The following is a 25693-nucleotide window of genomic DNA, read 5'->3' on the forward strand; positions in this document are numbered from 1 at the left end:
TAATGATATTTTTTTCATTGCTGATGGTTGCATGCTAAACTTCAGGCAATGACAAAAACTGAGCCAAAAATGAACTCTTAATATTAAAAACTAAGCGTGCTGTGATTTAAAAAAAAAAAACTTTTTCTGCTTCGGCGCTAACTCCTGAACGGCGCCGGCATACGAGAGACACTTTGGTAAATAGCTGCTCGGCGTTTAAGATTTAATGAGTAAAATTATTACAGGCACCCTTCTTTAAGCTCTTTCTGCCTTAGAGCTGAGGATGATGTTAAGGCTATGTTTTACAGAGAACTGTAAGAATACCAATGCAACCTCCTTAGTGGAGAAGAGGAGGAAATGTTTTTTTGTCCTGCTGGGTAATTAAACTTAACCCTCTTACGCCGAAGGGGTATAATAAAAATTGTCTCCCTTATGCCGAGGCTGTCTCGGAGTGAGCACCAAAGCGGAAAAAATATTTTTTTCAAAAAATCACAGCGGGCTTAGTTTTCAAGATTAAGAGTTTGTTTTTGGCTCCTTTTTTTGTCATTGCCTGAAGTTTAGTATGCAACCATCAGAAATGAAAAAAAATATCATTATCATATATAAATAATGGGATATATGATAGCGCGAAAACAAAATTTCATATACGTTTAATTGTATTCAAATTGCGCTGTGAGCAAAACGGTTAAAGTTAACGAGTTAATTTTTTGTTGTTGTATTGTACACTAAATTGCGATCATTTTGGTATATTACACATTGTAAAACGATCAAAGCAACACAGAGAAAATATTATCACAAAATGATGCATGAATTCGTAACTCGCAGACGTAAAAAAATGTTTTAAGAGACTTCCAATTTGTTTCAAAATTAAGATAAATGATTGAATATTACTATACTGTAAGAGTTTTAGCTTACAATTGCAGTTTTCGACCATTTCAGACGAGTTAAGTTGATCGAATGTCAAATTTTTTTATATTTATTTATATGCAAATATTTCGGAAATGAGGAAAGCTACAACCTTCAATTATTACTAGACTGTAAGAGTTTTAGCTCAAAATTGCGTTTTTCGACTATTTCGGTAGAGTCAAAGTTGACCGAACGTGGTTTTTTCCTATTTATCGTGATTTATATGCAAATATTTCAAAAATGAGAAAAGCTACAACCTTCAATAATTTTTTTTTGTACTCTACATAAAATTCCGCACATTTCCATAAATAAAACTTTATGTAACGGCTAATTTAAAACGGTGCAAACATTACGACAATCACACGAAAAATTTCTGATTTTTTCGGAAGAGTCGGAAGAATTGCCGCGCTGGCGTAAAGGAAATTTTTTTTTTTTTTTCATAAATTCACCATAAATCGAAATATTGTGCTAGAGACTTCCAATTTGTTGCAGAATGAAGGTAAATGATTGAATATTACTAGAATATAAGAGTTTTAGCTTACAATTGCGTTTTTTGACCATTTCTGTAGAGTCAAAGTTGACCGAAGGTTGAAATTTTGGCACTTATCGTTATTTATATGAAAATATTTCAAAACTGATAAAAGCTACAACCATGGGTTGTTTTTATTGTATTGTGCATGAAATTGCGCACATTTCCATATACGTATAAAATTTTATGTAACAGCAAATTTAAAAAGGTGCAAACCTTACGACAATCACACGAAAAAATTTATACACGAAAAAGTTTATTGGAAGAGCTAACACGCGGCCGTAAGAAATTTTTTTTTTTTTTTTTTTTTTCATAAATTCACCTTAAATCGAAATATTGTGCTAGAGACGTCCAATTTGTTGCAAAATGAAGGTAAATGAGTTTTAGCTTACAATTCCATTTTTCGACCATTTCGGTAGAGTCAAAGTTGACCGAAGGTTGAAATTTTTGCACTTATCGTTATTTATATGAAAATATTTCAAAACTGATAAAAGCTACAATTTTGAGTATTTTTTAGTTGTATTCTACATGAAATTGCGCACATTTTCATATATAATACATATTCCATGTAACGGCTAATTTAAAATGGTGCAAAAATTATGTCAAAGTGACGACATAATTTCTGAGATGTGTCACTGATACTTTTTAGTGGGATAAGAAAGAAATTCGCGCCTGCGTAACGATTGTAAACAAAACAATGCCTTGATCTGTGAGCTCCCAGCATCCCCCAAGTCGCGTGATTCAAAAGTTTTTGGCTGGTAGGCCTATAAGTATTTTTATGCGAATTTAAAAAAAAAAAATTTTATGTCGATGTTTAATACGTCCAATCGGCACCCGGGAGACAATTTATCTTGACGTTTAATACATCCAATCGGCGTAAGAGGGTTAATCAGATAGGTTAAACCTGGAAAAGGTAGTTATCCTTTCAGAAATTTGGACACTTTGTCAAAGGTTAACCCTGGAAGAAGCAAAGTTAAGATTTTTTTGTGGTTTTAGGAAACCTAGATGTCTTTAAAGGTTGAGCCTGGAAGAGGCAAAATTAATCTTTTGTTTTGTGGTTTTAGAAAACCTAGTTGTCTTTACCAGTCAGTGGTTAATCCTGGAGGAGGCAGAGTTAACTTTTTGTTTTGTTGGTTTAGAAAAGCTAGAATGTATTTGTCAAAGGTTAAGCCTGGATGAGGCAAAGTTAACCTTTTCCTTTGTGTTTTTAGAAACCTAGATCGTCCTTTTCAAAGAACACAAGGTCCTCTGTGACGTATTTGATGAGGCTACTGCATGAGAACTAGCTCCATGTCTTCTACCTTTGTTGAAGGTAAACATTCATAATGTGAGCAGCAGTTTTAACGTAATTTAGTGTGTCAATTTGTCACTTTAGGATAGGATTGATGCAGAGCAGTAGAAGTGCAATTTGATTTTTACTCACTCACTAACTTAAGTATGTAGAATCATGTTTGAAAACTAAAGCCTGTAATCTGCTACTAGTAGTGGATAGTCTTTTCCTAAACTGAAGAAAGAGCAATCATGTAGGCTCTTTTGTGTATATTCCGGGTTTTAATATTTTGGGGAGCGTGAAGATACAAATTTTGTATAGGAGCATACCTTTATAGCATAAAGGTATTTATTTTAAGTGACTGTTGTTTTATAGGGCTTTTGGACCCAGGCACAGGGGTCCCTTCACGTTGCTCCTCTTTCATTCAGGCTGATTTGAAGTGGTTTTCTCCACAAGGCTGCTTGTTGCCGCACATTTATGAGAGCCTTGCTCCCTGAATGGAATCCAACTTCTGGTGGTAGTAATATTCAGAAGGGAATCCAGATCAGGTGAGAATGTTTTGGGTTTCACGCAAGAAACCTTGAGCTGGATTGGCTGAGCGGACTTTTTTTATTTTTATTTTTTTATTTATTTATTTTTTTTCCCCACCTAGCGGCACTACCCTCCATCCTCTTCTTAATGTGGGAATCAGCTAATTTTAACTGTAGGTAAGATTCAATTCACCTAATATACATTTTCATAATAAGATTTATTATTTGGATACATAACTACTGTTAAAGTTGACCCCACCCAGCCTTCCCATAACTTATGTGCTGTCAAGAATTCTGACGTGAGCTAAAACATTCGAAATACTTGGTGGAGAGCAGGTGAACTAGACAGTCAATTGGGCAGCCATTTGACTTTTTTGTTTCTTTGTATGCCAACTCGCCTAATCGGCGCAGAGATACAGCTAACTTCAACAGTAGTTAAGTATCCAAATAATAAATTTTATTACGAAAATTTATATTTTTGGGTATACAGGCGGTCCCCGGGTTACGACGGTTCCGGCTTACGACGTTCCGAGGTTACGACGCTTTTTCTTAAATATTCAATGGAAAAATCCGTCCTGGGTTACGACGCTTGTTCCGAGGTTACGACACTGACGCTTCCAACGCTCCGAGTTAACGACGCTTTTAAAAAACGCATACTATGATAAAAATCCTTTATAGTTTAGCACAGTATATTAATAAAAATAAGTTTCTGGTTAGATTACAACAAAAATTTTGAGGTTATGATGATTTTCGACACTTTTTATGTCTTATTTTTCTATGGTTTTTAGTGACGCCTCATATGCGGAACTAGTTTCCGAGCGAATGAATACATACTAGCTTGCGGTGCACAAAGTTTACATATAACAGTCCAAAAGCGCAAATAATGAAAAAATCATTGCTTGTTTCCAGTAATAATAACAAAACGAAGTTTCTGGTTAGATTACAACGCAAATTCCAAGTATCCAAAGAGAGACATTATCCAGTAATTTGATCAGAGAGAGAGAGAGGCGTCTTCCGACGCTCCGAGTTATGGACAGAGAAGTGTTCGTTTCATTAAACGGCCTCTGACTCATGCCAGTAAATGTTTTGTTGATACTAATAATATAAGCCTATTTAAAGATACGTTTACTTTAATTAGTCTATATGATACGTAAATAGTAATCAACTGTTCTTGTAGCCCTCAAGATTTGGCAAAATCGAAGTATCCAAAGAGAGACATTATCCAGTAACTGGAACCTTGACATACGAATTTAATTTGTTCCGTTACCATCGTCGTATATCAAAACAGTTGTATCTCAAAGTATTTTTTCCCATTAAAAATAATGTAATATGTATTAATCCGTTCTAGCGCTATGAAACCACACCTAAACACAGCTAAAATACATATACACAATTTATACACAAATAAACGAGTAATAACACACATAATAAAATAACATAGCAGTGTGATAAATGATAATGTTAATAAAATCAATTAAAAGAAAGAAAGGAATTTTACTTACCACAACGAAAGATGATGTGAGGCCAGCAGGGGGAGGAGGTAGGGAAGGGTGGCAGGGAACGATTTGTTCTCTTTTTATTTACGTATGTACACTAATAACTACGTAATAAACACAAATGAAATAACATTGCTAAACTAATTTTTATTTATTTTTTTAATCAGTTCGTAGTTTAGAAATAATGGTGATGCCTTTGGAAGGTTTTTATAGCTTCCTTCTGCTTGATGATCGTGGATATTGTAGAAGGATTTCGACCATACTCGTTTGCCAAATCGACGATACGAACGCCACGTTCATGCTTTGCTATAATTTCATGTTATGCTTCCATCGAAATCATTTTCTTGGGTTTTTTCTTATCACCTGCTTTGTCTTTAGCTTTGAGACCCATGGTTAATAATAAAATAGACAAAATAACAAGAAAAATTAGCGCAAATACAACGAACTAAACAACGACATGTTAACGTGCAGCACCAACAAACAAACAGACTGAACGCCATTTATCGGTCGCCTATACAACTAACACTCATCGCAAAATCGTATCTCAAATATTTCGTTGTATATCAAAGCTTATATTTTCGCAAATTTTCTGTTGTATCTCAAAACATTCATATATTAGGGCAATCGTATGTCAAGGTTCCAGTGTAATTTGATCAGAGAGAGAGAGAGAGAGACGCCTTGGCAACAATGGTCTCGGGGATTGGCGTAACGTTTATTTTCTGAACAGATAGGACAGAGAAGTGTTCGTTTCATTAAACGGTCTCTGACTCATGGCAGGAAATGTTTTGTTGATACTAATATATAAGCCTATTTAAAGATAAGTTTACTTTAATTAGTCTATATGATACGTAAATAGTAATCAGCTGTTCTTGTAGCCCTCAAGATTTGGCAAAATCACTCCAGGTTGTACATAAAACTTCAAGAATGTAGTGTCACCAGAGGATTACAATAGTTTTTACCTTCAAGAACCAGCATTCTTTTATGAAAATAACTCCAGGTTGTACATAAAACTACAGGAAACAACATGTAGTGTAACCAAAGGATTACAAGTAAGGTTTTTATAACTTTTTATTAGTTTAAGACATATTTCCAAGCGTCGTTCCGGCTTACAACGATTTTCAGCTTACGACGCGTCTCAAGAACGGAACCCCCGTCGTAACCCGGGGACTGCCTGTATTACCCATAAAGTATAAATTACAGTAACATTAATTTCATTTAAAAGTTAGCTGAATGCTTGGAGCATGATTAGGGTAATTTTTAGTGCCAACTCTAGGAGTAAGAATTTGTTAGCATTTTTAGAGGTGCCAAACCCATGCAAAAATTCCCTGTGTGTGAGGGGGTCTGGAACATAACCTCGTAAAAGTTTCCTGGTATTACTGTGTGTGTATTTTATAGTACTTTACTAATATGTGAATATTACATACACTAATTTTGTATCTCGTGCATAATGCAACCCCCTTGAAATCTGCTTCAAAAAGGGATTTTGATGTAGGAAAAATCTATTTCTGGGCGAGGAAGCCGTGTCGCCCAGTGAAATGTGTCCTCTTTAGCACCATTTCTAGTAAAATATTGCTATAATACCAGAGAACTGCTAAATTGGACATGTCAGAAGTCTCTGACTCGCTCACCTAAATAAAAGGTGTCGGTATAAAACTGGGGCGAGTGTTAAACACTACCACAGCAACCCCTCCAATTAGCCTTTTCCTCATCAAAAGACCCTAAATACGGGGTATGAAAGTACAAACGGTGTAACTATGTATACCTTTTAGGGATATTAGGGTGTCAGGCTGAAAACAGGAATGGTGAGGGGTATCACTTTATAATAAGTGATGCACTTGACGAAGCAGGCTGATAATTTATTTCAGGGTTACTGTTTGGGCCTTGATAATTATTTTACCAGCTATTCCAGGACCTTTACAAAAAGAAAAATACTGCCTTATTGACTAAGAAGGTATGTGAAAGGAGAAAGGGACCTCTTTTGTGTGTTGCTTCTGTAGATGGTAAAAACCAACAAATTTTTCTTAAAGCTAAAACAAAGGGAGGTTATTCTGTCTAGGCCAAAAGCAGAGGGAAGGTGGTAAAGAAACCCAATGTTATTGATTACCATAAATGCAAGGGGGCCGTCCAAGTCATATACTAAGCTTTATTAGTATTTGGTTTAAAGGTATTCAGTTAAAAAGACAACAAAAGTTGCCTTTGCTCCTTTTGGAACTGCTGTTCAAAACAGTTATACTATATGATACATAAAGGTCACAAGCTCGCAGCAAAGAATACCTCGAAAGCATTTAATGCTTTCAATCCTTGATTGAGGAAATTGGCCGTCAAAGGGCGTCTTGCAAATGGAGGAGCAATGCAGGGATTGCTGCCAGCAGGGAAGCTTGAATTAAGCTACCTTCTCTCGAGATTGGAATTCATGAAGACGTTCATCAGTTGCATAATACAACAAGTCTGCCAAGTTTAGAATAGTTATATCGGGAAGAATGTGGAGACATTGTTTCAGATATCTCCAGTAGTATTCCTGTACAAAAAGTATGATAAAAATTTGGAAAGTAATTTGGAGTTTTGTCAAATCAACAAACCACACTGAATTAGAAAAATGGTAACTGAAATGTGTCTTTTGTTTAAAATAATACTGTTATCGTACAAATGCATTAGTAATAGAGTGAGTGGTTGCCTTCCATGTACTGGTTTTCCGTATAGAGAGTGAGAATATGCATGGTGGAGGGATCCCCATCACTGACTGATAAATTAGTGAGACTGGAATCTCCACATCCGGAGAAATTATGTAATATTTGATTAATGAGTTTGTATGAAAAAACTGATGTAATAAATTTAGGAATTGTTTAATGTATGCTTTGTGCGTTAATTATTTACCATTTTATTTTTTTATGCAAGTAACTATACTTGGTGCTGGTGAAATGAGTTTTTACTGTATCTGTTTGCAGTTTGTATTTGTATTTTGCCTTTTCTCAAATACCTATGTAATTTACAGTTGAGCCTAGCTTAATGCAAATATAGCCTACAAAATTATTTTAGTGGTCTGTGCTTTAATTGTAACTTAACACTACTTTTAAATTCCAGGTCCTCTCTCCATTTCTCAGGGCAAGAACTGGAAGTAGCAACAGTGATGTCAAGTCTGATGATGCTGTCAAATTTGAGCTAACAGAATCAGAATGTCCTGAGTCATCGTCATCATCTTTAAGCAAGAATGACCCTAAAAGTGCAGAGAGTTCTCTCAATGAGAGTGAGAAAGATGGATACCAGAATGGAACAGAACCACAAACAAGTTCACAAGTAAATGGTGATGAGTTTAAGCATGCAAATGGTGAATTAGATGGAGATAGCAGGGAGGATAGCAAAGACAAATCCACTAAAGACTGTGAAAAAGAAAGAAAATTAGAGAATGGGGAAGTTTTAGTGAATGGTGGAGAAGGACAGGAGATAGGTAAAGGTAAAGGAAAGGGAACAAAAGGAGGAAAAGGTAAAGCCCTTCTCAAAAATTCTGAAATTCAAGCTTTAAAAGAGGCAGAGTCAAAAGAAAAGAAAAGGGAGGCAGCTGTGAAAGCTGAGCTTATATATCGAAGACTGCAAGAAGGGGCATCAGAAGATGATGAACTCAGCGATGAAGATGATGATGACGAAGATGATGACAATTTTGAGGATGATGTTGAGTGAGTAATTATTTCTTACTAATAATAAATTACTTTTGTCCACCAGTCTTCAAAGACTGCAGGAAGGTATTCCGCAGAATAAATTCTTCAGTCATGCTTTGTGAATTGTATTAATACTTGAAAATCTTCCATTTTTTGGTTTATGGCTGTTTGTATTATTTATTCAAACCCATTGGTCAAGTAAGCACACTAGCAAGGAATTCAGACCAGTTTTCCTTTCAAGGATGAACACAGGCAGTCCCTGATTATTGGGAGCTGGGTTCTGTTCCTGACAGTGTGACAATAACTGAAAATTGGCGATAACGGTACTGAACCCCAGTTGTCAGGGCCAATATCAGTAACCAGGGATCGGCGCTGCTCTTAAGCTGGGGTTGGCACTGATAAGCGGAGGTCAGTGCATATTGCCGCCGTGAGTCCAGTTGTTGTCGTTGTTAGACAAGTGCTGTAAAACCAGATTGCCAAGAACCGGGGACTGCCTGTAGTTGATTGAGCCAGAAACTACAGCATATGGCAGTGTTCACAGCAGTTGTGACATTTACACATATATCACCTTTGCCTTTCAGGTTGTAAGGCAACCGCTTCGGAAGCGCTGCATGAGTGGTTTGCCATAGATAAGGTAATCCTCTATCATGGCCTTATTTTTTTTGTGTGTCGGAGGAAACAGGCAATATACCCTTGTTCACATGATCATTGTGGTTTGGTCTTTGATTCCAGACTCTACCAGTCCAACAGATGAGGTGAGTATTGACAGCGGTGGAAGGATTAAGAGGTGTTCTCCTTCCTTTCTTCATGTTCTTCTATGTTGTCTTCTTTCACCTCAACCTCACTGGTAACTCTGGCTGCACGTTTGGAGTGTAGGAGTTTACCCCATGTTTTAAGGGGGCCGGCCGGCTAATGCCGTTTTTTAACGACAGGACTTTGACATTCAAACCACTTAATAACGTGGCTTGGGACATCTCCAAACCGCATATGATTTTCGCCTCTGACCTTCGGTTTTGTGACACCAGGGCAATTTATCCCGAAAATAACCATTTTTCAAATTCTATCTCCTCCCTTGATATTTAATATTAAGACCTGGGATTACTACCATATATAGACCTGATGTAGACCTCCAATCAAATGGAGTTTTTTTTCTAAAAGTCATTTATTTGCTAGATATGAATTTTTCAATATGGTAAAAAAATAAACCCTATAAATCACGAGAAAAAATTTCTAAAAAAAAAAAAAAAAAAAAAAAAAAAAAAAAAAAAAAAAAAAAAAGAAAAAAAAAAAAAAAAAAAAAAAAAAAAAAAAAAAAAAAAAAGGCGAAACAAAAATTGGAAAAAAGGGCTCTATTTGATTGATTGTTCTATAATGTCTTTCTGAGTTATATACCAAATTCCTCCAATGTTATAGCTTTAAAACTAAGTGAGGAGATAGATTTTGAAGGTCAATAAGTATAGTTTGAGATACGGGTGTTCAAAGTTTTCCTTCGTATTTCTATAAAGACAATGTCAATAAATAATGATTACTATGAATGTATATTTCTTTTTTGTGTATTAATAAACCAAAACTATTTTATTTATCATAATTTAATCATAAATGATGATCCCTTTGCTCATATATCGTAGCCTGTCGCACTGCTTGAGGCAAGATGCCCCCTCTCTCCCCTTCACTAACTTGGCTTATTACAGCGAATTTTCTTCTGTATGTTAGCGAGATGTTTTCCTTGTATTTTCCTCTTTGGCATGATGACATTCTTGCCGAAACAAAGATAAACAAACGTTTATGCAAGAGAATGTCAGAGGTGAAACTCGGTGTACTCTCTTTTTACAAAGACAATTTAATAAATCATAATTATTATGAATTTCATATTCCATTTTGGGTATTAAAAAACCAAAACTATGTTATTTATCATAAATGAAGATCTCTTTGCTCAAAGATTATAGCCTTGGGCACAGTGTGACGTGTGCTGTCAGGCAAGAAGGGGCCGTTACTAGGCAACCCTCTCTCTCTCTCTTCACTAACTACACGTATATTATGATATTCTGTAATAATACTTGAGCGATTTTTCTTCGTCTGTATGTTAGCGAGATGTTTTCCTTGTCTTTTCCTCACTGGCATGATGAACTTCTTGCCGAAACATACATAAACATACGTAAAAGTAAGCGAATGTCATGAGGTGAAACTCGAACGTGTAGCCTACTTGAAGTCTGTGGTCCTACTGATTCATGGTTGAACCAGATACTCGCTTCTGTGAGCCACGGAATCTCTACAGATGCCATTTCTCACAATTTCTTTGCCAATGATTATCAAAATTTACGATAACAGAAGAAATATTGCATTTTCTAGTACGGATGAATGTTTTAGGCTTATTGAGTTATGTTTACTAATTACCCTGTAACTACGAAAGTAAGAGGAATTTTGACAAAATATTTCGTATACGTATTCTCAATTGCCATATGAAGCTCCATGAATTTTTTCATGACTTTGCATTTTTCGCCCTATACCACCATATATAGGGGTTCCGGCCGGCCCCCTTAAGTCTAATGAGGCCTCTTTTAACATGCTCTTCCGCTCGGGGTAGGGTGAGGAAACTTGATTACAGCAACTGCTTTCCCCAATTATGGTTGGCACATGGTGTCATCTTCCTAAAGCAATAAAAGCTGACAGTACAAGCATTAAACACCAAAACTGTGCATGTCAAAGGAACAAAATAGAAGAAAAATGCATAAAAGTAATGATTTTATCCAAACACTAAACAAATCCTTAAAGTGCATTTCAGAATATTTGTAAAAAATACCATACCTCAAACGAGTTGCAACTTTTCACTAAAAAAGAAAAGCCTGTTACCATCTTCAGCACTTGTGATCCCACACAAAAAAATAATAACACTGTCTGTCCAGATTCCACATCTAATTAATATATATATTGCTAAGAAATTACACAGAGGTAGTAATATCGAGTGACCAGTTTATACAAAAACATGAGTTTCGTTATGGTAATGGAAATGAAACTCGTGAGAGAGAGACATATAGAGAGAGGCATAATAGCCTCTTCATCTCGTGAGTCTCGGAATCGAATGCATCATTCTATGAGTGAAAAAAAGCATACCAGAGTGAATGGGCCGAATTTTCCATTCCACAACTAACTACTTACGAGTTGTTAAGTCCTCTTTTAAATATTGAAAGAGATAAGAGTTAATTTATTAGAGATCTTAAATGGTTTTCTAGTAATAGAAACTTTAATTACTGCAAATAAACATGAAATGATGATGTTGTATGGAGGAATCCCAAAGGATCTGATGCAATATTGAGTAATCCTTATGTCATCCTCCTTTAGGAACCTCCTTCTCAGATGGGTTCTAAACAGGCTCAACCAAATGAAAAAAGCAGCCTAGCTTAGTGGTTTGAAATACTGGAAGACTGGGCTTTCTCTCTCTCTGTTTGCTTTATGTATGTCAATACGAATTACACATTATTTAAACATATCTGTAAATGTGGTGATCTTAACATACAAATATATATTTTACATCATTATACACAGTTTTTGAGGGGAATTAATTGTATTACTAAAACCACAATTGTATTATGATACTCATATATTATAAGATTCCTCCCCCCAAAAGATTAGTTATCCCGGGGTTGAATCCAACGATTCACAATGGGATAAATAATCAGCAATTACATTGTTCTTACCAAATATGTACTCAACTTTTGAATTATACTGTTGCAAGAACAAAGACCACCTGGTTAGTCTTTGATTATGATTTTTGTTCCGCTGAATTAATGACGGGATTGTGATCAGACAACGCTAAAACTAATTCATTCCTAGGTCTGTTCACATACACTTCAAACTTTTTCAAGGTTGTGATTAAGGCTAAGTTTCCTTGTCTGTTGTTGCATAGTTTTTCTGATGCTTTTTCAGTTTCGAATACAGGAAACATGCAGGGTGTAGATATTTATTTTCATCTTCTTGAAGTTGAACAGCTCCAATTTCACAATCAGAGCCATCAATTTGTATCACAAATTTCTTTTGAAAGTCTGGAGCTTGAAGCACTGGTCTTGAAGTTAAAACTTAGCTTTGCGACTAGTTCAAGTTAGTCAAGGGGGCTATTACGGCCGAGAAATTTGGACAGAAACGACAATAGAATCCATCCATGCCCAAAAATCTTTTTAGCTGTTTTCTAGTAGTAGGTGGGGTAGCCTTATGGATACCTTCTACATTAGCATTTACTGGAGTGAGAAGGCCTGTTCTAACTTTAAACCCAAGATACTGAACAGTTGCCTTCCCAAACTCACTCTTCTCTAGGTTGACTGTAAGTCCTGCCTCTTGTAATTTCTTGAAAACTTTCTTCAGAATCTGCAGATGTTCTTTCCATGTTGTAGAGTGAATGACTGTCATCATGGTATACACCTACTCCTCCTGTAGATCCTAGCTGTTGATCCATCACTCGTTGAAATGCCTCAGGCGCATTCATCAGACCAAATGGTAGAACAGTATACTGATATAGTCCAAAAGAGGTAATAAAAGCTGACAGCAATTTAGCATCTTCATCGAAGGGTATCTGATAATATCCATTCAATATGTCTATCTTGGAAACAAACTTGGCTTGCTCAATATTCACAATAAGGGAATTCAGTTTCCCATAAGCAGTACACATCCTAAATGAGCCATCAGATTTCTTCATTAACACACATGGAGAACTGAAGTGACTCGAACTGAGTTCTGCTAATCCATGTTGCAGCAAATACTTAACTAACTTCTTTCTTCAAAATATCTTGATGATACGGTGATAGGCGATAATCTCTTTGAATGATTTTCCATCTTGGATCTTGATTTCATGTTTGGTCAAATTAGTATGTCTTAATACATCTGTAAAAATTTCTGTGAAGCTTCTAATCACTTCACTCGATTCCTCACCTTGTTCCACATTCAGATGTTTCAGTTTATCCTCCAAATTTTCCAAAATTGAAGAATTATTCATCTTGCTTTCAGCTCCCAATTCATAACACTTATCGTCTTCTATGGATGAAGTTGTCCGTGTTATGGACACAATTTCAATTTTAGTTTCTGAGAAGTAAGGTTTCAAGAGGTTCGCATGCATTTTCCTTTGTCGTTTTCGTCTGTCTGGTGTTTCAGTCACATAAGTTCTATCACCTAACTTCTCAATTATCTTATAAGGACCTTGAAATTTATTGGTAAGGGGAAATCTCTTGACTGGCAGAAACAATAACACTTGTTGACCAACACTAAAACTTCTTAGCGAAGTAGTCTTATATTTCCTTTTCGTTTTCTCTTGACTCACTTTCAGATTTTCTAAAGAGAATTTTCTAATCTCTTCCCACCTTTCCCTTAAGTTCTTCTCACACTCTCCTTAGATTTCCTTTTGATTTTCTTCCCAATTTTTTGCAAGAATCTTAAATGGTCCTCTCACTTCTCTTCCAAAAATCATCTCATTAGGTGAACATCCTATTCTCTCCTGACTCAGAACAATACTTTGTCACCATACTTTCAATGTCCTGACTCAGAACAATACTTTGTCACCATACTTTTCAATGTCTGGTGGAACCTTTCCAAGGCTCTTTGAGTTTCTGAATGATGAGCAGTTTATAACTGTTTCACCCCTAACAAGTTCATCACATCCTGGAATAACTCAGAAGTAAAGTTCATTCCTCTATCGCTTTGTAAAATTTCTGGTATCCCAAACTTTGAGAAAAACTTCGCTAGCTGTTTCTATTGGGGATCTCCTCAGTATATCTGGTAACAGGACACATTAATGTCAACAGATAATAATTTCCCTTCTTCGTCTTCAGAAGTGGTCCTACCATATCTATTATCACCATGCTAAAGGGTTCTCTAACTTCTATAGGCTTTAGGGGGGCTTTCTGAATGGTTTCATTTGGTTTTCCAGCTATCTGGCAGGTATGACACTCATGACAGAAGCTGTTAATATCTTTATGAAGTCCAGGCCAGAAAAACTATCTCATGATCTTCTCCACAAGCTTTCTGATCCCCATATGTCCAGATTCATGAGCTACTGCTACCACATGGTTCCTCAATGGATATGGAATCAGAATCTGATGATATTTGCCACATTCAGCATTTCTTGGTATATCTGTAAGTCTATGCCTCCTCATCAGCAAACCTTCCCTCAGGTAATAACAGATAGGAGTTTGTTGCATCTCTTTTTGATCAACAGCTCTAAAAGAACAAGTCGGCTTACAATACATCCTTCTTCTGCAAGTCCATTTGCTCTTCTCTTGTCACCTGTCCAACTTCAAAGGTTTAACTTTCACTATCTGCTAACTCAGCCATTGTAGTTTCACTGCTATTTTCAGGAACACACTGACTACTTGGAATCTCTTCAGGAACAAGAGATTCATCATCTTCTTGGTAAATCCCTTCTTGGTCAGCTCCATGGAAAGCATCACCCCTGGAACAATTCTTGTTAGTTTGAAGATCCTTTGCCTGATCCTTCTTGGGTGTGCAAATCCTCAGTTTCTTCACCACTAGGTGTAATCTTCCTTGTTACACAATTAGGGAACAGGTGGGGGTTATTTTTCTCTAACTTTACCGTAGGACTAATCCTCAACGGTTTGTCTGTCACTACAGGACAGGGAACAAAGGGCACTCCACCAGCTTCATTTCCCAACAGAACATGTACACCTTCTACAACCAGTGAGTCCTTCACAGTCAAATCAACATTCCCTGTCACCAATTCACTGAATCTCTGTTGAGATTCTTCTCCAACAATGGGCGAGCACCACGTAACACCACGTATGGTTACACCCTGTATCATGTAAAATCTTGACTGGTACCTGCATACTCTTCTTGAGTTGCCAGGCTACCCTCATAGATGTATGGCTTAAAAGCCTCCAAACTAGTCAGCCACACACTGTTTGAAGTTAATTTCCACTGGTTGCTAAACACTTAGCTTGTTTAGTTTCAGTCTTCCCTGTAGCCTGATTCTTCCCCACATTGTTCTTAACAGTCTGTTTCACCTGGTCACTTCTTACTATTTTATCAACAGGCTTTGACTGCTGATAATTCCGATAACACTCCTGACTGAAGAGTCCTGCTCTTCCACACTTGAAGCAGACAACATTAGGCTTTTGCAACTGTCTTGCAAAATTAGATGAGGATTTCACATTAACTTGCTGAGGAGTATTATTACTTGTAGGTTTCCCATCTATAAAATTGCTCCTGAAACCTGGATAAGACTTAAAACCTGTGTGGGGTTGATTCTGGTATTGACATTGTAATCTCGCCTGCTACTAATTATATTAGTCTTCACTCAGTGTAGTAGCTTTGTCAAGTTTTTTAGCCTCCCTCTCTCTCAAATAGGCTAATATATGCTCAGGAATACCTCTTAAGATATTGCTCCAAAATAACTAACTCTTCTAACTCTTCAAAAGTTGTAACTTAGCTGCCTCCAACCAATCTTTTTAAACACCCTCTCACTTTATAAAGTTATGTTTTCATCCTTTCTTAAATTTCTGAATCTTTTATTTGTATAGCACTGTAGAGTTATGTGGTAAACTTGTAGCACATTGTGTTAGGGTACCTTGTAGTTTTTACACTGATCAGCTGTTAAGGTTAAATAAGCACTAATCTCTTTACCAATCAAGACACTTTGTAGCAAAACTGACCAATTATCTTCTGGCCATCCCATACCGGAAGCCACTTTCTCAAAGTGATCAAAGAACTTATCTGGAGCCTCTTTAGTAAGTAAACTACAGGGTCTTGATTACCTTGGTTAGGGTTAGAGTGTTACAGGTAATGTGTATCTAGCTCTTATCAATTTCATCTCCCTTTCATGTCTTGCAACTTCTCTTTCCTCTTTTATCCTTTGCCTTTCATCTTCAGCTACTTTTTCATCTTCTGTTTCTCTTCTTTCTTGTTTCTCTCTGTCATCTCTTTCTCTTTCAGCTTGCATTTTCAGCTTAATCAAACTTTCTTCTGCTTTTATGCATTTTGAGTTCTAACACACATCACTTTCTCTTTCTTTTCTTCTTCCTTAGAAGGTCAGCCTGTGCTACATTCAACAACTCTTGAGCTAATTCTAACTCATCTTCATCAGTTATTCTACCGGAGTATTAATGCTTTCATGGCAATGCATTTGATTTCTATTTTTCTCATGCAACTAGTCACATGACCACCACATCCTACTGCTAGAGCACTCCACTGTGCCTTAGTCAGAGTGGTTTCAGATAACACTTGGATGGAAGGGGCTGCTAAAAATTTCTGAGATTGAACTGAGCCATATTTCTCAATTTAATACAATAAAATGCAAAAACAGCTATATGGTCACTCCCTTAACAAAATATGTGATTTGTTTTCCTCCTGGATCTGGGCAACATTAATACTTGTGATGAAGTGCTAAGCACCTGGATACTACACTTAACATTTGCACATGTTAGAGCAAGAGACACTTTTAATCCTTGGTAAGCAACATCATTTATACTTGGTGCACGATTTGGTCAAGTACCTGGTTACTAATTACCTCGCAACAGCCAGACACCTGAACCTTCATCACAAATACTAAACAACTGAATACTTTAAAGGTAACAGTGATTCCGTATAGAACTTAATAATCAAGTAAAATTATGAGTAAGTTCTTTAAAAAAAAAAAAAAAAAAAAAACAGGTGTGAAGTAATCTTAATTAAAGGACATCAGGCCTTCAACAACTTTAAATCTAACTTTTCATACATTCAACTTACCTGTCAGATATATACTTAGCTATAGACTCCGTCGTCCCCGACAGAAATTTGAATTTCGCGGCACACGCTACAGGTAGGTCAGGTGATCTACCGGCCTGCCGCTGGGTGGCAGGAATAGGAACTATTACCTTCTAAGGACAGATTTTCTCTGTCGCTGGGAATGTAAACAATACGTTTGCTTTCCTCCTGATTTGATTTTCGTGTTTCTTCGCCATTGATCTTCTTGGCTAACTTTTACAGGGAAGTAATGGATCTTTGGTTCGGCATACGCTTTTGTTAACTTTTAGTAATTTTTTGATAAAATTAACTTCGAAAATTTCGAAGATTACATTAGGTGTAACTACCGAAGTTTTCGGTAGACACTCAACACTTTCAAGAAAGGGAATTACTTATATTTATTCATTAATACAAATAAGTATTAGAATTTGATTGAGGAAATCTATATCTTTCTTCCTAGTTAGGGGAAGTCAGAGAAGTAACTATATACGCTTCCTTTAGAAGCTTTATTACTCTGTGTTAACGAGCAATTAGAGTATTAACAGTACTAGTAGTTGTTGCATCCTCATCACCTTCTTACTTCACAGAATCTACAATTTCATATTTGCAAATTGAAGATAAATGGATGTAGCTCAAATGCGAGCTCTTAAAAGGTAAGAAGTGAATATAGTGTTCCCCATTGCAATAGAGGGTGCGTCTGATCGGCTCTGTCTCGCTCCCAGGCCCAGAGGAGAAGGAATGTCGAAAGCCTTACGGAGGTTATGGAGAATCCCCACCGATCAGGCGTCCCCTCGGCAGGTTCTGTAGAACGTCCCAGACTGCCAGGGATAGCCATTGGAAAGGCATCCTAATTCAATGTGTTCCCCTTATTATTATCGTCTCGACGAATAAGGAGAAGAAAGATTCAACGGCGTAGATTAAATGAAGATGCAAGATAATCTCGTCATGGGTATCAGAACCTCAAAAAAGACTGCTAAAATATGATATCATTCGATAGCAGTGGTGGTAGAGGCATTGCCCTATCCTGTTTTCGTCCCCCGTACAACAAGACGGGGGCTCTATCCCATGGGGGTTTGAAATGATTTTATCTTTTTTCAACAAATTCCTCATCGGTACATTTATATGAAAATATATCTATTCGGGGAAGAACGAATTAGATATTAAAGAATATTTGTTGATCAAATGATTATCAATCTCGTTTAGTGATTAAACATATATAATAACTTTTAAGCTTCTAGCTTATTCGGAGCACCAGGAGTATTTTGAGCAACGATACTCTTCCTTGGTGCCAGGAGTATTCGGAACGAGATACTCCTGCCAGGCGCCAGGAGTATTCCGAGCACGATACTCCTTCTAGGCGCAAGGAGTGTTCGGAACGCGATACTCTGGCTAAGCGCCAGGAGTATTTCGAGCAAGATTTTTTCTCCTAGGCGCCAGGAGTATTCGGAACGCAATACTCCTGCCAGGATCCAGGAGTATTCTGAGTACGATACTCCTCCTAGGCCCCAGGAGTATTCTGAGCTCGATACTCCTCCCAGGCGCCAGGAGTATTCTGATCACGATACTCCTCCTAGGTGCCAGGAGTATTCGGAACGCGATACTCCTCCTAGGCGCTAGGAGTATTCGGAACGCGATACTCCTGCCAGGCGCCAGGAGTATTCAGATCACGATACTCCTCCCAGGCGCCAGGAGTATTCGGAACGCAATACTCCTCCCAGGCGCCAGGAGTATTCGGAACGCAATACTCCTGCCAGGCGCCAGGAGTATTCCGAGCACGATACTCCTTCCAGGCGCCAGGAGTATTCTAGGCAAGATACTCCTGCTTAGAGCCAGGCACTTTCTCCTACAAGAAGAGCCTGACAACCACCAGGAGTCCTCAGGCCAAAGGTGAAAAAGGGAAAGACATTCGAGGCTTCTCCTGATAGGGACGGGAGTTGTCGCACAGGCGGCCGTCGCCCTTGTCAGGATAGTCTTAATGCAATAAAGGCAAGAGCAAGTTCGGCCTTTTCCTGGCAGGGACTCAAGATGTAGCACAGGCGGCCATAGCCCTTGTCAGGTTAAGAGTCGGTACTGCTAAAAGCTCTTCACCTTACGAAAGCAGGCGCTCTCCTCCGGTTGCTCATTCTTCTCCCAACTTGATGGACAGGAAATGGAAGATAGATCGGAATTGGAAGCCAATAAGGGGGCAGGTCTCTCAGTTTATAAGACCTTAGCGACCTTTTTTTTTTTATTTGAAAAAATTAGTTCATTACCAATAAGACGATATTAAAATCTTCCCCCTTCTAAAATAATGCAACCAACCATTTACAGAAAGAGTGGCAATCGTTTGCAAATTGAACAAGATTCGTACGAGCTCTCATTCATTGATTAGAGGCTCTTCCAGATAATAGAGGCGTAGAATACGGCCTTATATCTAAGAGATTAAAAAATTTGAGGGATTCTCTTTGATCCTAGGGTTTTCATTGCGATCTCTTTCGACTAATACTATTTCGTGTTTATTGACGAAAAGAACGAAGAGGGCAAGATTTCCATTCTCTCTCTGCATCGGAGAGGAAAGAATGTACTAAGAAACGACTACTGAATGACAAGTCATATACGCATCCCATAGTTGCCTTTGTGGTTCGCTACGGAATTATCTATATCCTTACAGGATTTTCCTGGTAAGGACTTCGCTTAAAAGGTTTGTTACGACAATACCTACTCGGCTTCGGTATTTAACAAAGGTTGTGTGCTTAAATTTAATTATTGAGAGCTTCCTTAGGCTTTCGAGAATAATTTTATTATATTCCTTCATTGAATGAAGTAACTGGCAACTCATGATGAATGCAGCCAGTCAGCGAACGAGTCGGCTGGGCTGTCATTGTATTGTAAGGCCAATACAGTACCATCCAGTTTTCGGTCATGAGCAGTCGGTTACATCTCTCTCTCCAACGGGATCGAATGGTTAACCGTATATTCCCTCTACAGACTTAGTTTTGAATGGAGGGGATAGTTAAGCTAACATAAATAAAATATTGTCTGCCTTTTGCTAAGAAGCTTTCAATAAGAAAGATATTATAACCTTTCAATGCTGTTTACCGTAGGTAACATTATTAAAGGATTCTAACGCAGCAGAACATGATATTATATAATGCTCTCATGCTTACGAAAGCATGGCTTATTAGAATACATGCTTAGTGAGAAGATGGATGTAGTAGAGAATTCACTTTAAGACTACGGTATGGTCAAGTCTTTCGAGAAACGCACACCACCTTTTTAGAATCGGATATTGCTCAAGAGAAGATGGATGAGTGGGATGGGAAACATTCTCTTCGTGGCAGAAATGGTTTCCCTGAATGGACTATACTACGTATATAAGAGTTTTTTCCTACTAAGAACGGAATTAACATGTGTAAGGATGTCGGGTACCATAAAGGCACAGATGTTCTGGCACATAACATAAAGAGAATTAGAAGAAAGCGCCAGCCTGGCGCAATGCGCTAGAAGTGCTAGCCTGGCGCGCACCAGCCTGGCGCCGCCAGTCTGGCGCAATGCGCCAGAAGCACCAACCAAGATAATTTCTCGTTTAGCGAGACAGCAGGCTCGGTAACGGCAAAATTCGTTCCTGATTTCGTTACCCGTCTAATCGGAAAAGGGTCGCTTTCAGGAAACGATAAAATGATGGATTTTAATCATTTAGGCCAATTCCACGACTCTCATATCGCAAGAAGCATCGAGAATCTCTCTTTTCGCCCCTGTTCGCATTAACAAAAGAGAACCTATTGGAAACAGGCACGGAACGTAACGATCCTTACCAGGTTCGATGAAAGATTTTGCACGTCCGTGAGAACCTTCTCGATCGACGATAATAACTGTTAACGTATGTTTAACATTTATTGGAAAGAGTTGTGAGAACCTGCGGAAAGTATTCACAGATCTCTTCGCAAGGTAGAAGATGAACGAGCTTCTTATAGACTGCTTCTTTTTCCTCGAAACAAGAGGGGTAGCAAGATACGCCATCTTTAATTTAAATAGAGGAATAAACTTTAGCCTTTTTTTCCCCTAGTTATATATATTCTTAACAGATATTAAGATAAATGGGAGTCAAAGGAAGAAGATGAATGCCTCATTTTGGCCATAGAGAGGTTGGATTCACAGAGGTCACGTTCTTCTCTCAGCATGTGTCGGAAGGCTTTTCTAAGAGTAGACATTTTATCGGAATCTGTTATAAATAATGGACCTGAAAAACCTATCCACTCTGAGTCTGCCTGCGTGCAGACTGACCAGAATTAAACATGAATGAGAGGATTTTTCAAGAGAAGTTTGATAACTCCTTCAAATATGCTAAAGACATAGAGTTGCTGCAGATCGTGCTAGAGTGAAGGGGGAAACTGTCCTTTCTGATACCTCTGTGAACCACATAGTGGTTTTCTTCCCTTTCAGAGGGAAGAATGACCTTGGTATTTTCTGCTATCAATGAACACAGTAAAAGGATATACTCGGTCTCGACAAAGAGTATTAGAGACAGCAGAGAATTAAGATCTTCAGGATCTTATACAATACCTCTATACGACAAGAGTAGATCTTATACTTAGAATGGGATCCTATTTTGGGCCTCAGATTCCGTGTTCTGACAAGATGGAACTGCTCCTCATCAAATGTTTCTCTTGGTCCTAAACGACCAAAAGGACAAGTGAAATTTTGGGCTTTGGAATCTGGAATCAAATTCTATAAAGACTCGGCAATGGGTTCTTGCCAGCATAATATGTTTGGCAAAAGAACTAAAGCCTTTTATTCCTGAATCAACGCTTTCAGATAAAGGATTCGTTGTCCAGGCAATGTATTTACGTCTTCATCTACAGAGGAAGAAAAGGTTTAAACGTTTGATGACAGAGTCTTTGGAATGCGATGAGGGCTCAAGCTACTTCCCAGAAGGTTCAGAGAGATACATTAAAGAGCTAGAAATCAGGAGTCCTCCCAATTTCAGCTCAGAGTCTCCTTAAACTTCCAGGCTCCTTCCCTTCCTTCGGGCAAGGATAGGGAAGAATCTGCAACGAGAAAACTCATCAACGTGTAGGAAGAGTGCTCGTTAGCAACAGAAGTATTCAAGAAGGATCTTCCTCGGAGGAAGATTGTCTCTAGGACTGTTAGATTTCCTATCGTCTTCTGGATGTAGCTGACTAAAATCATCTCCCCTTGCCGGAGAGACTAAAAGCTCAAAGTGAAAGAATTTCTTCCACCCTTCTCCAGTCTCCTGATAAACGATTGTGGATGTTCCAATGTAGCGCCAATCAGGCGCCAAAATACCAGAACAGGCGTAAAGACGCCAGAGGAAGAGAGTCCAAATAAACACTGTCATTGTCTGATGAGGAGAAGGAGTGGGCCTCCAACCTGGCACAGATGCGCTAGAGGCAAACAAATGGGAAAAAGTGTCCGATGTGGGGACATCGACAGTTTCCTCGAGACTCTTAACAAGCTCGAAGCTCCAGCAAGTGGGGAGAAGTCAGCCAGGATCCAGGCAGGCGCTAGGCGCTAGCCAGGCGCCAGCCAGGCGCGAGGCGCCAGGCAAGCAACATGCGCCAGCCAAGCGCGAGGCGCCAGCCAGGCGCAAGCCAGGCTCTAGGCTTCATCCAGAAGAGATCAATTTCAAAGAAAGCCCTGGTCTTCTTTGGAACAGTGTGATCTCTAAAGCACTTCTTAAGTAACTTCTTGATTCCTTCAAACAGCTGAGAATTAAAAGCACTTGAAGTGCGAGCTTTTAACAATTCTTGTTCTTTCCATAACAATATGTCGTGAGAGACATATTAGCTGTAATTTACGGGAGATGCAACTCTGTGTTGTCTTCTCTTTGCACGAAGGAGGTCAAGTTGACCTATGAGAGATCCTTCTCTCTTGGTTACGTGTCTACGGATATGTTGCTGGGATAGGGAGCCGACACTGATCCTTAACTAGTGAGTTAAAAAATTTTATTTTAACATAAGTATACTATTTTCTTTGGGTTATTTGAAATTAGTTTGGGGATAGCTCTTTTCAAATTAAGCACAAACCCTCGTGTTAGGATCAGGTGATCGGGATCGGTGTTGTGCTCCTTAATTATGCCAGTAGGCATAGGTGTGTTGTCATGTAAGTGGATAAGACCCCATTGACAAATGCCCACTAGATTCTGTCAAGTAAGTGGATAAGACCCCATTGACAGATCTACAAGAACTCTTAGCCATAGGTCACATCCTCGCTAAGGCTCTTGAGACGAAGCAGATACTAGCAATAGATAGAAAGTCGACCCTTGGTCGAAACAATAGGAACCAGGTTTTATTTATTACCAACAACGTATGTTGTTTACCTGTCTAATCAGTAAATAGCTGTCTCTTGCCCTCCACCGAGGGGTGCCAATCAGCTAAGTATATATCTGACAGGTAAGTTGAATGTATGAAAATGATATTGTATGATACAATAAAGTTTCATACATACTTACCTGGCAGATATATACGATTATGGCCCACCCAGCCTCCCTGCAGGAGACAGGTGGAAGAGAAAATCTGTCCTTAAAATGTAATAGTTCCTATTCCTGCCACCCAGCGGCAGGCCGGTAGATCACCTGACCTACCTGTAGCGTGTGCCGCGAAATTCGAATTTCTGTCGGGGACGACGGAGTCTATAGCTAAGTATATATCTGCCAGGTAAGTATGTATGAAACTGTATTGTATCATAACAATATCATATTTCCCTGTATCTAATTTACTTGGTGAAAACAGCACAATTACCAATCTATGTTTTTACTTAAATAATAAGCACCTCAGTGGCGTGGTTGGTATGGTATTAGCGTCCCACCTCGATGGTTGCGGGTTCGATTCTTGCCAATTCCATTGAGGAGTGAGAGAGGTGTATTTCTGGTGATAGAAGTTCTTACTCTCGACGTGGTTCAGAAGTCACATAAAGCCGTTGGTCCCGTTGCTGAATAACCACAGGTTCCATGCAACGGAAAAGCACCATACAAAAAAAAAATAAATAAATAAATAAAATAAACAAAATTAAATAAAATATTAATACTACAGTGGGCCCCCATATTCGCGTTCTCCAAATTTGCGTACTCATACATCCGCAGATTTCTCTCTGGAACATTTCCCTGCATTATTCGCAGAAAATTCTCCTATTCACAGTATTTTTCTATGAGAAATATCCACTAATTAATGTTTTTTATCAATTTCATTATAAAATGCAATTTTTTTGTGGTAAAACTATTGAAAAAACCAGGTATAAAAATTTGTAGTGGGTTTTCTTGAGTTTTATCTAACAAAATAGGAGGGAAAAAAGCATTTTTATAGGGGTTCTAACTATTCACGGGGGCTCTGGTACGCTTTCCCCCTGAACAAGGGGGGACCACTGTAATACTGGTGGTAGGTAAATAATACGCTCATAAAGATTTTAAATACTAACATTTATTTCTAAATTCAAAAATTATATGTGAAATTCACAATCTCATTGAAATTTGTTATTACTTTAAAACAAAAGTTTAATTAATTCTTAAACTAATTATTAAACAAAATTAAATCAAAGTTTGTCAAAAAAATTATTTAATTCAAATTATAAAGCTATAATTAAATTTGAAAAGAAGTTTAATTTAATGCAAATTAATTTATAAGTGTTAGATTATACAATAAGAAATATTCAAATTAAACAAAATGAGAATATAAAAAAAACTTATATGAAAAGCAGTAGTAAAATCAATGATAGTACAAACATTAAACACACAAAATGTACATGTCAAAAGAACAAAATAGAAGAAAAATGCGTAAAAGGTAATAATTTTTTCCAAACACTGTAAACAAAACCTTAAAGTATACCTCAAATTACTTGAAACTTCACTCAAAAAGAAAGGCCTGTCACCATCTTCAAAACTTGTGGTGCCACAGAAAGAATAATAACACGGTTCGGTTTCCACAAGTAATTAATATGTTACTAAGAAATTACACAGCTAGTAATATTGAGTGACCATTTTATACAAAAACATGAGTTATGGAACCAAAACGGTTTAGTAACGTGTTCAAGATGATACACCATCTACATTTCTGTGACGTCACTGAATCTTCCACTCCACAACTAACTGCTTTCATGTTTACTGCAAGTAAACATGAAATGATATTGTTGTATGGAAGATTCCCGAAAGATCTGATGCAATATTGAGTAATTCTTATGTCACCCTCTTATAGGAACCTTCTTCTAAACACGCTCGACCAAATGATAAAAAACAACCTAGCTCAGTTGTTTGAAGACTGGGCTATCTTGCGGACAGAGCTAACTTTCTCTCTGTTCGCTTTACGTATGTCTCAATACGAATTACACATTTAAACATATCTGTAAATGTGGGAATCTGAATATAAAATAAACATTTTACGTTATTATACAGTTTCTGAGGGGAATTAATTGTATTACCAAAACAATAATTGCATTATGAAACATTATATTATATATATATATATATATATATATGATATATATATATATATTATATATCATATATATATATATATATATATATCTTATATATATATATATATATATTTATAAATATAGTGGTCCCCCTGTATTTGCGGGGGATGCGTACCAGACCCCCCGTGAATAGTTAGAACCCGCGA

General features: G+C 37.6%; 1 protein-coding gene across 1 annotated transcript in view; it reads left to right on the top strand.

Annotated features, from left to right (window-relative positions):
* Positions 1 to 25693, top strand: part of LOC135218284 (probable protein phosphatase CG10417) — a 186662-nt gene that overhangs the window by 125123 nt on the left and 35846 nt on the right. The window contains exon 4 of the mRNA XM_064254492.1: positions 7792 to 8381. Coding sequence (XP_064110562.1) covers positions 7792 to 8381 — 590 coding nt within the window. The remainder of the gene's footprint in view (positions 1 to 7791; positions 8382 to 25693) is intronic.

This window comes from Macrobrachium nipponense, chromosome 9, assembly GCF_015104395.2.
Source record: "Macrobrachium nipponense isolate FS-2020 chromosome 9, ASM1510439v2, whole genome shotgun sequence".
In the NCBI taxonomy this organism is placed as follows: Eukaryota; Metazoa; Arthropoda; class Malacostraca; order Decapoda; family Palaemonidae; genus Macrobrachium; species Macrobrachium nipponense.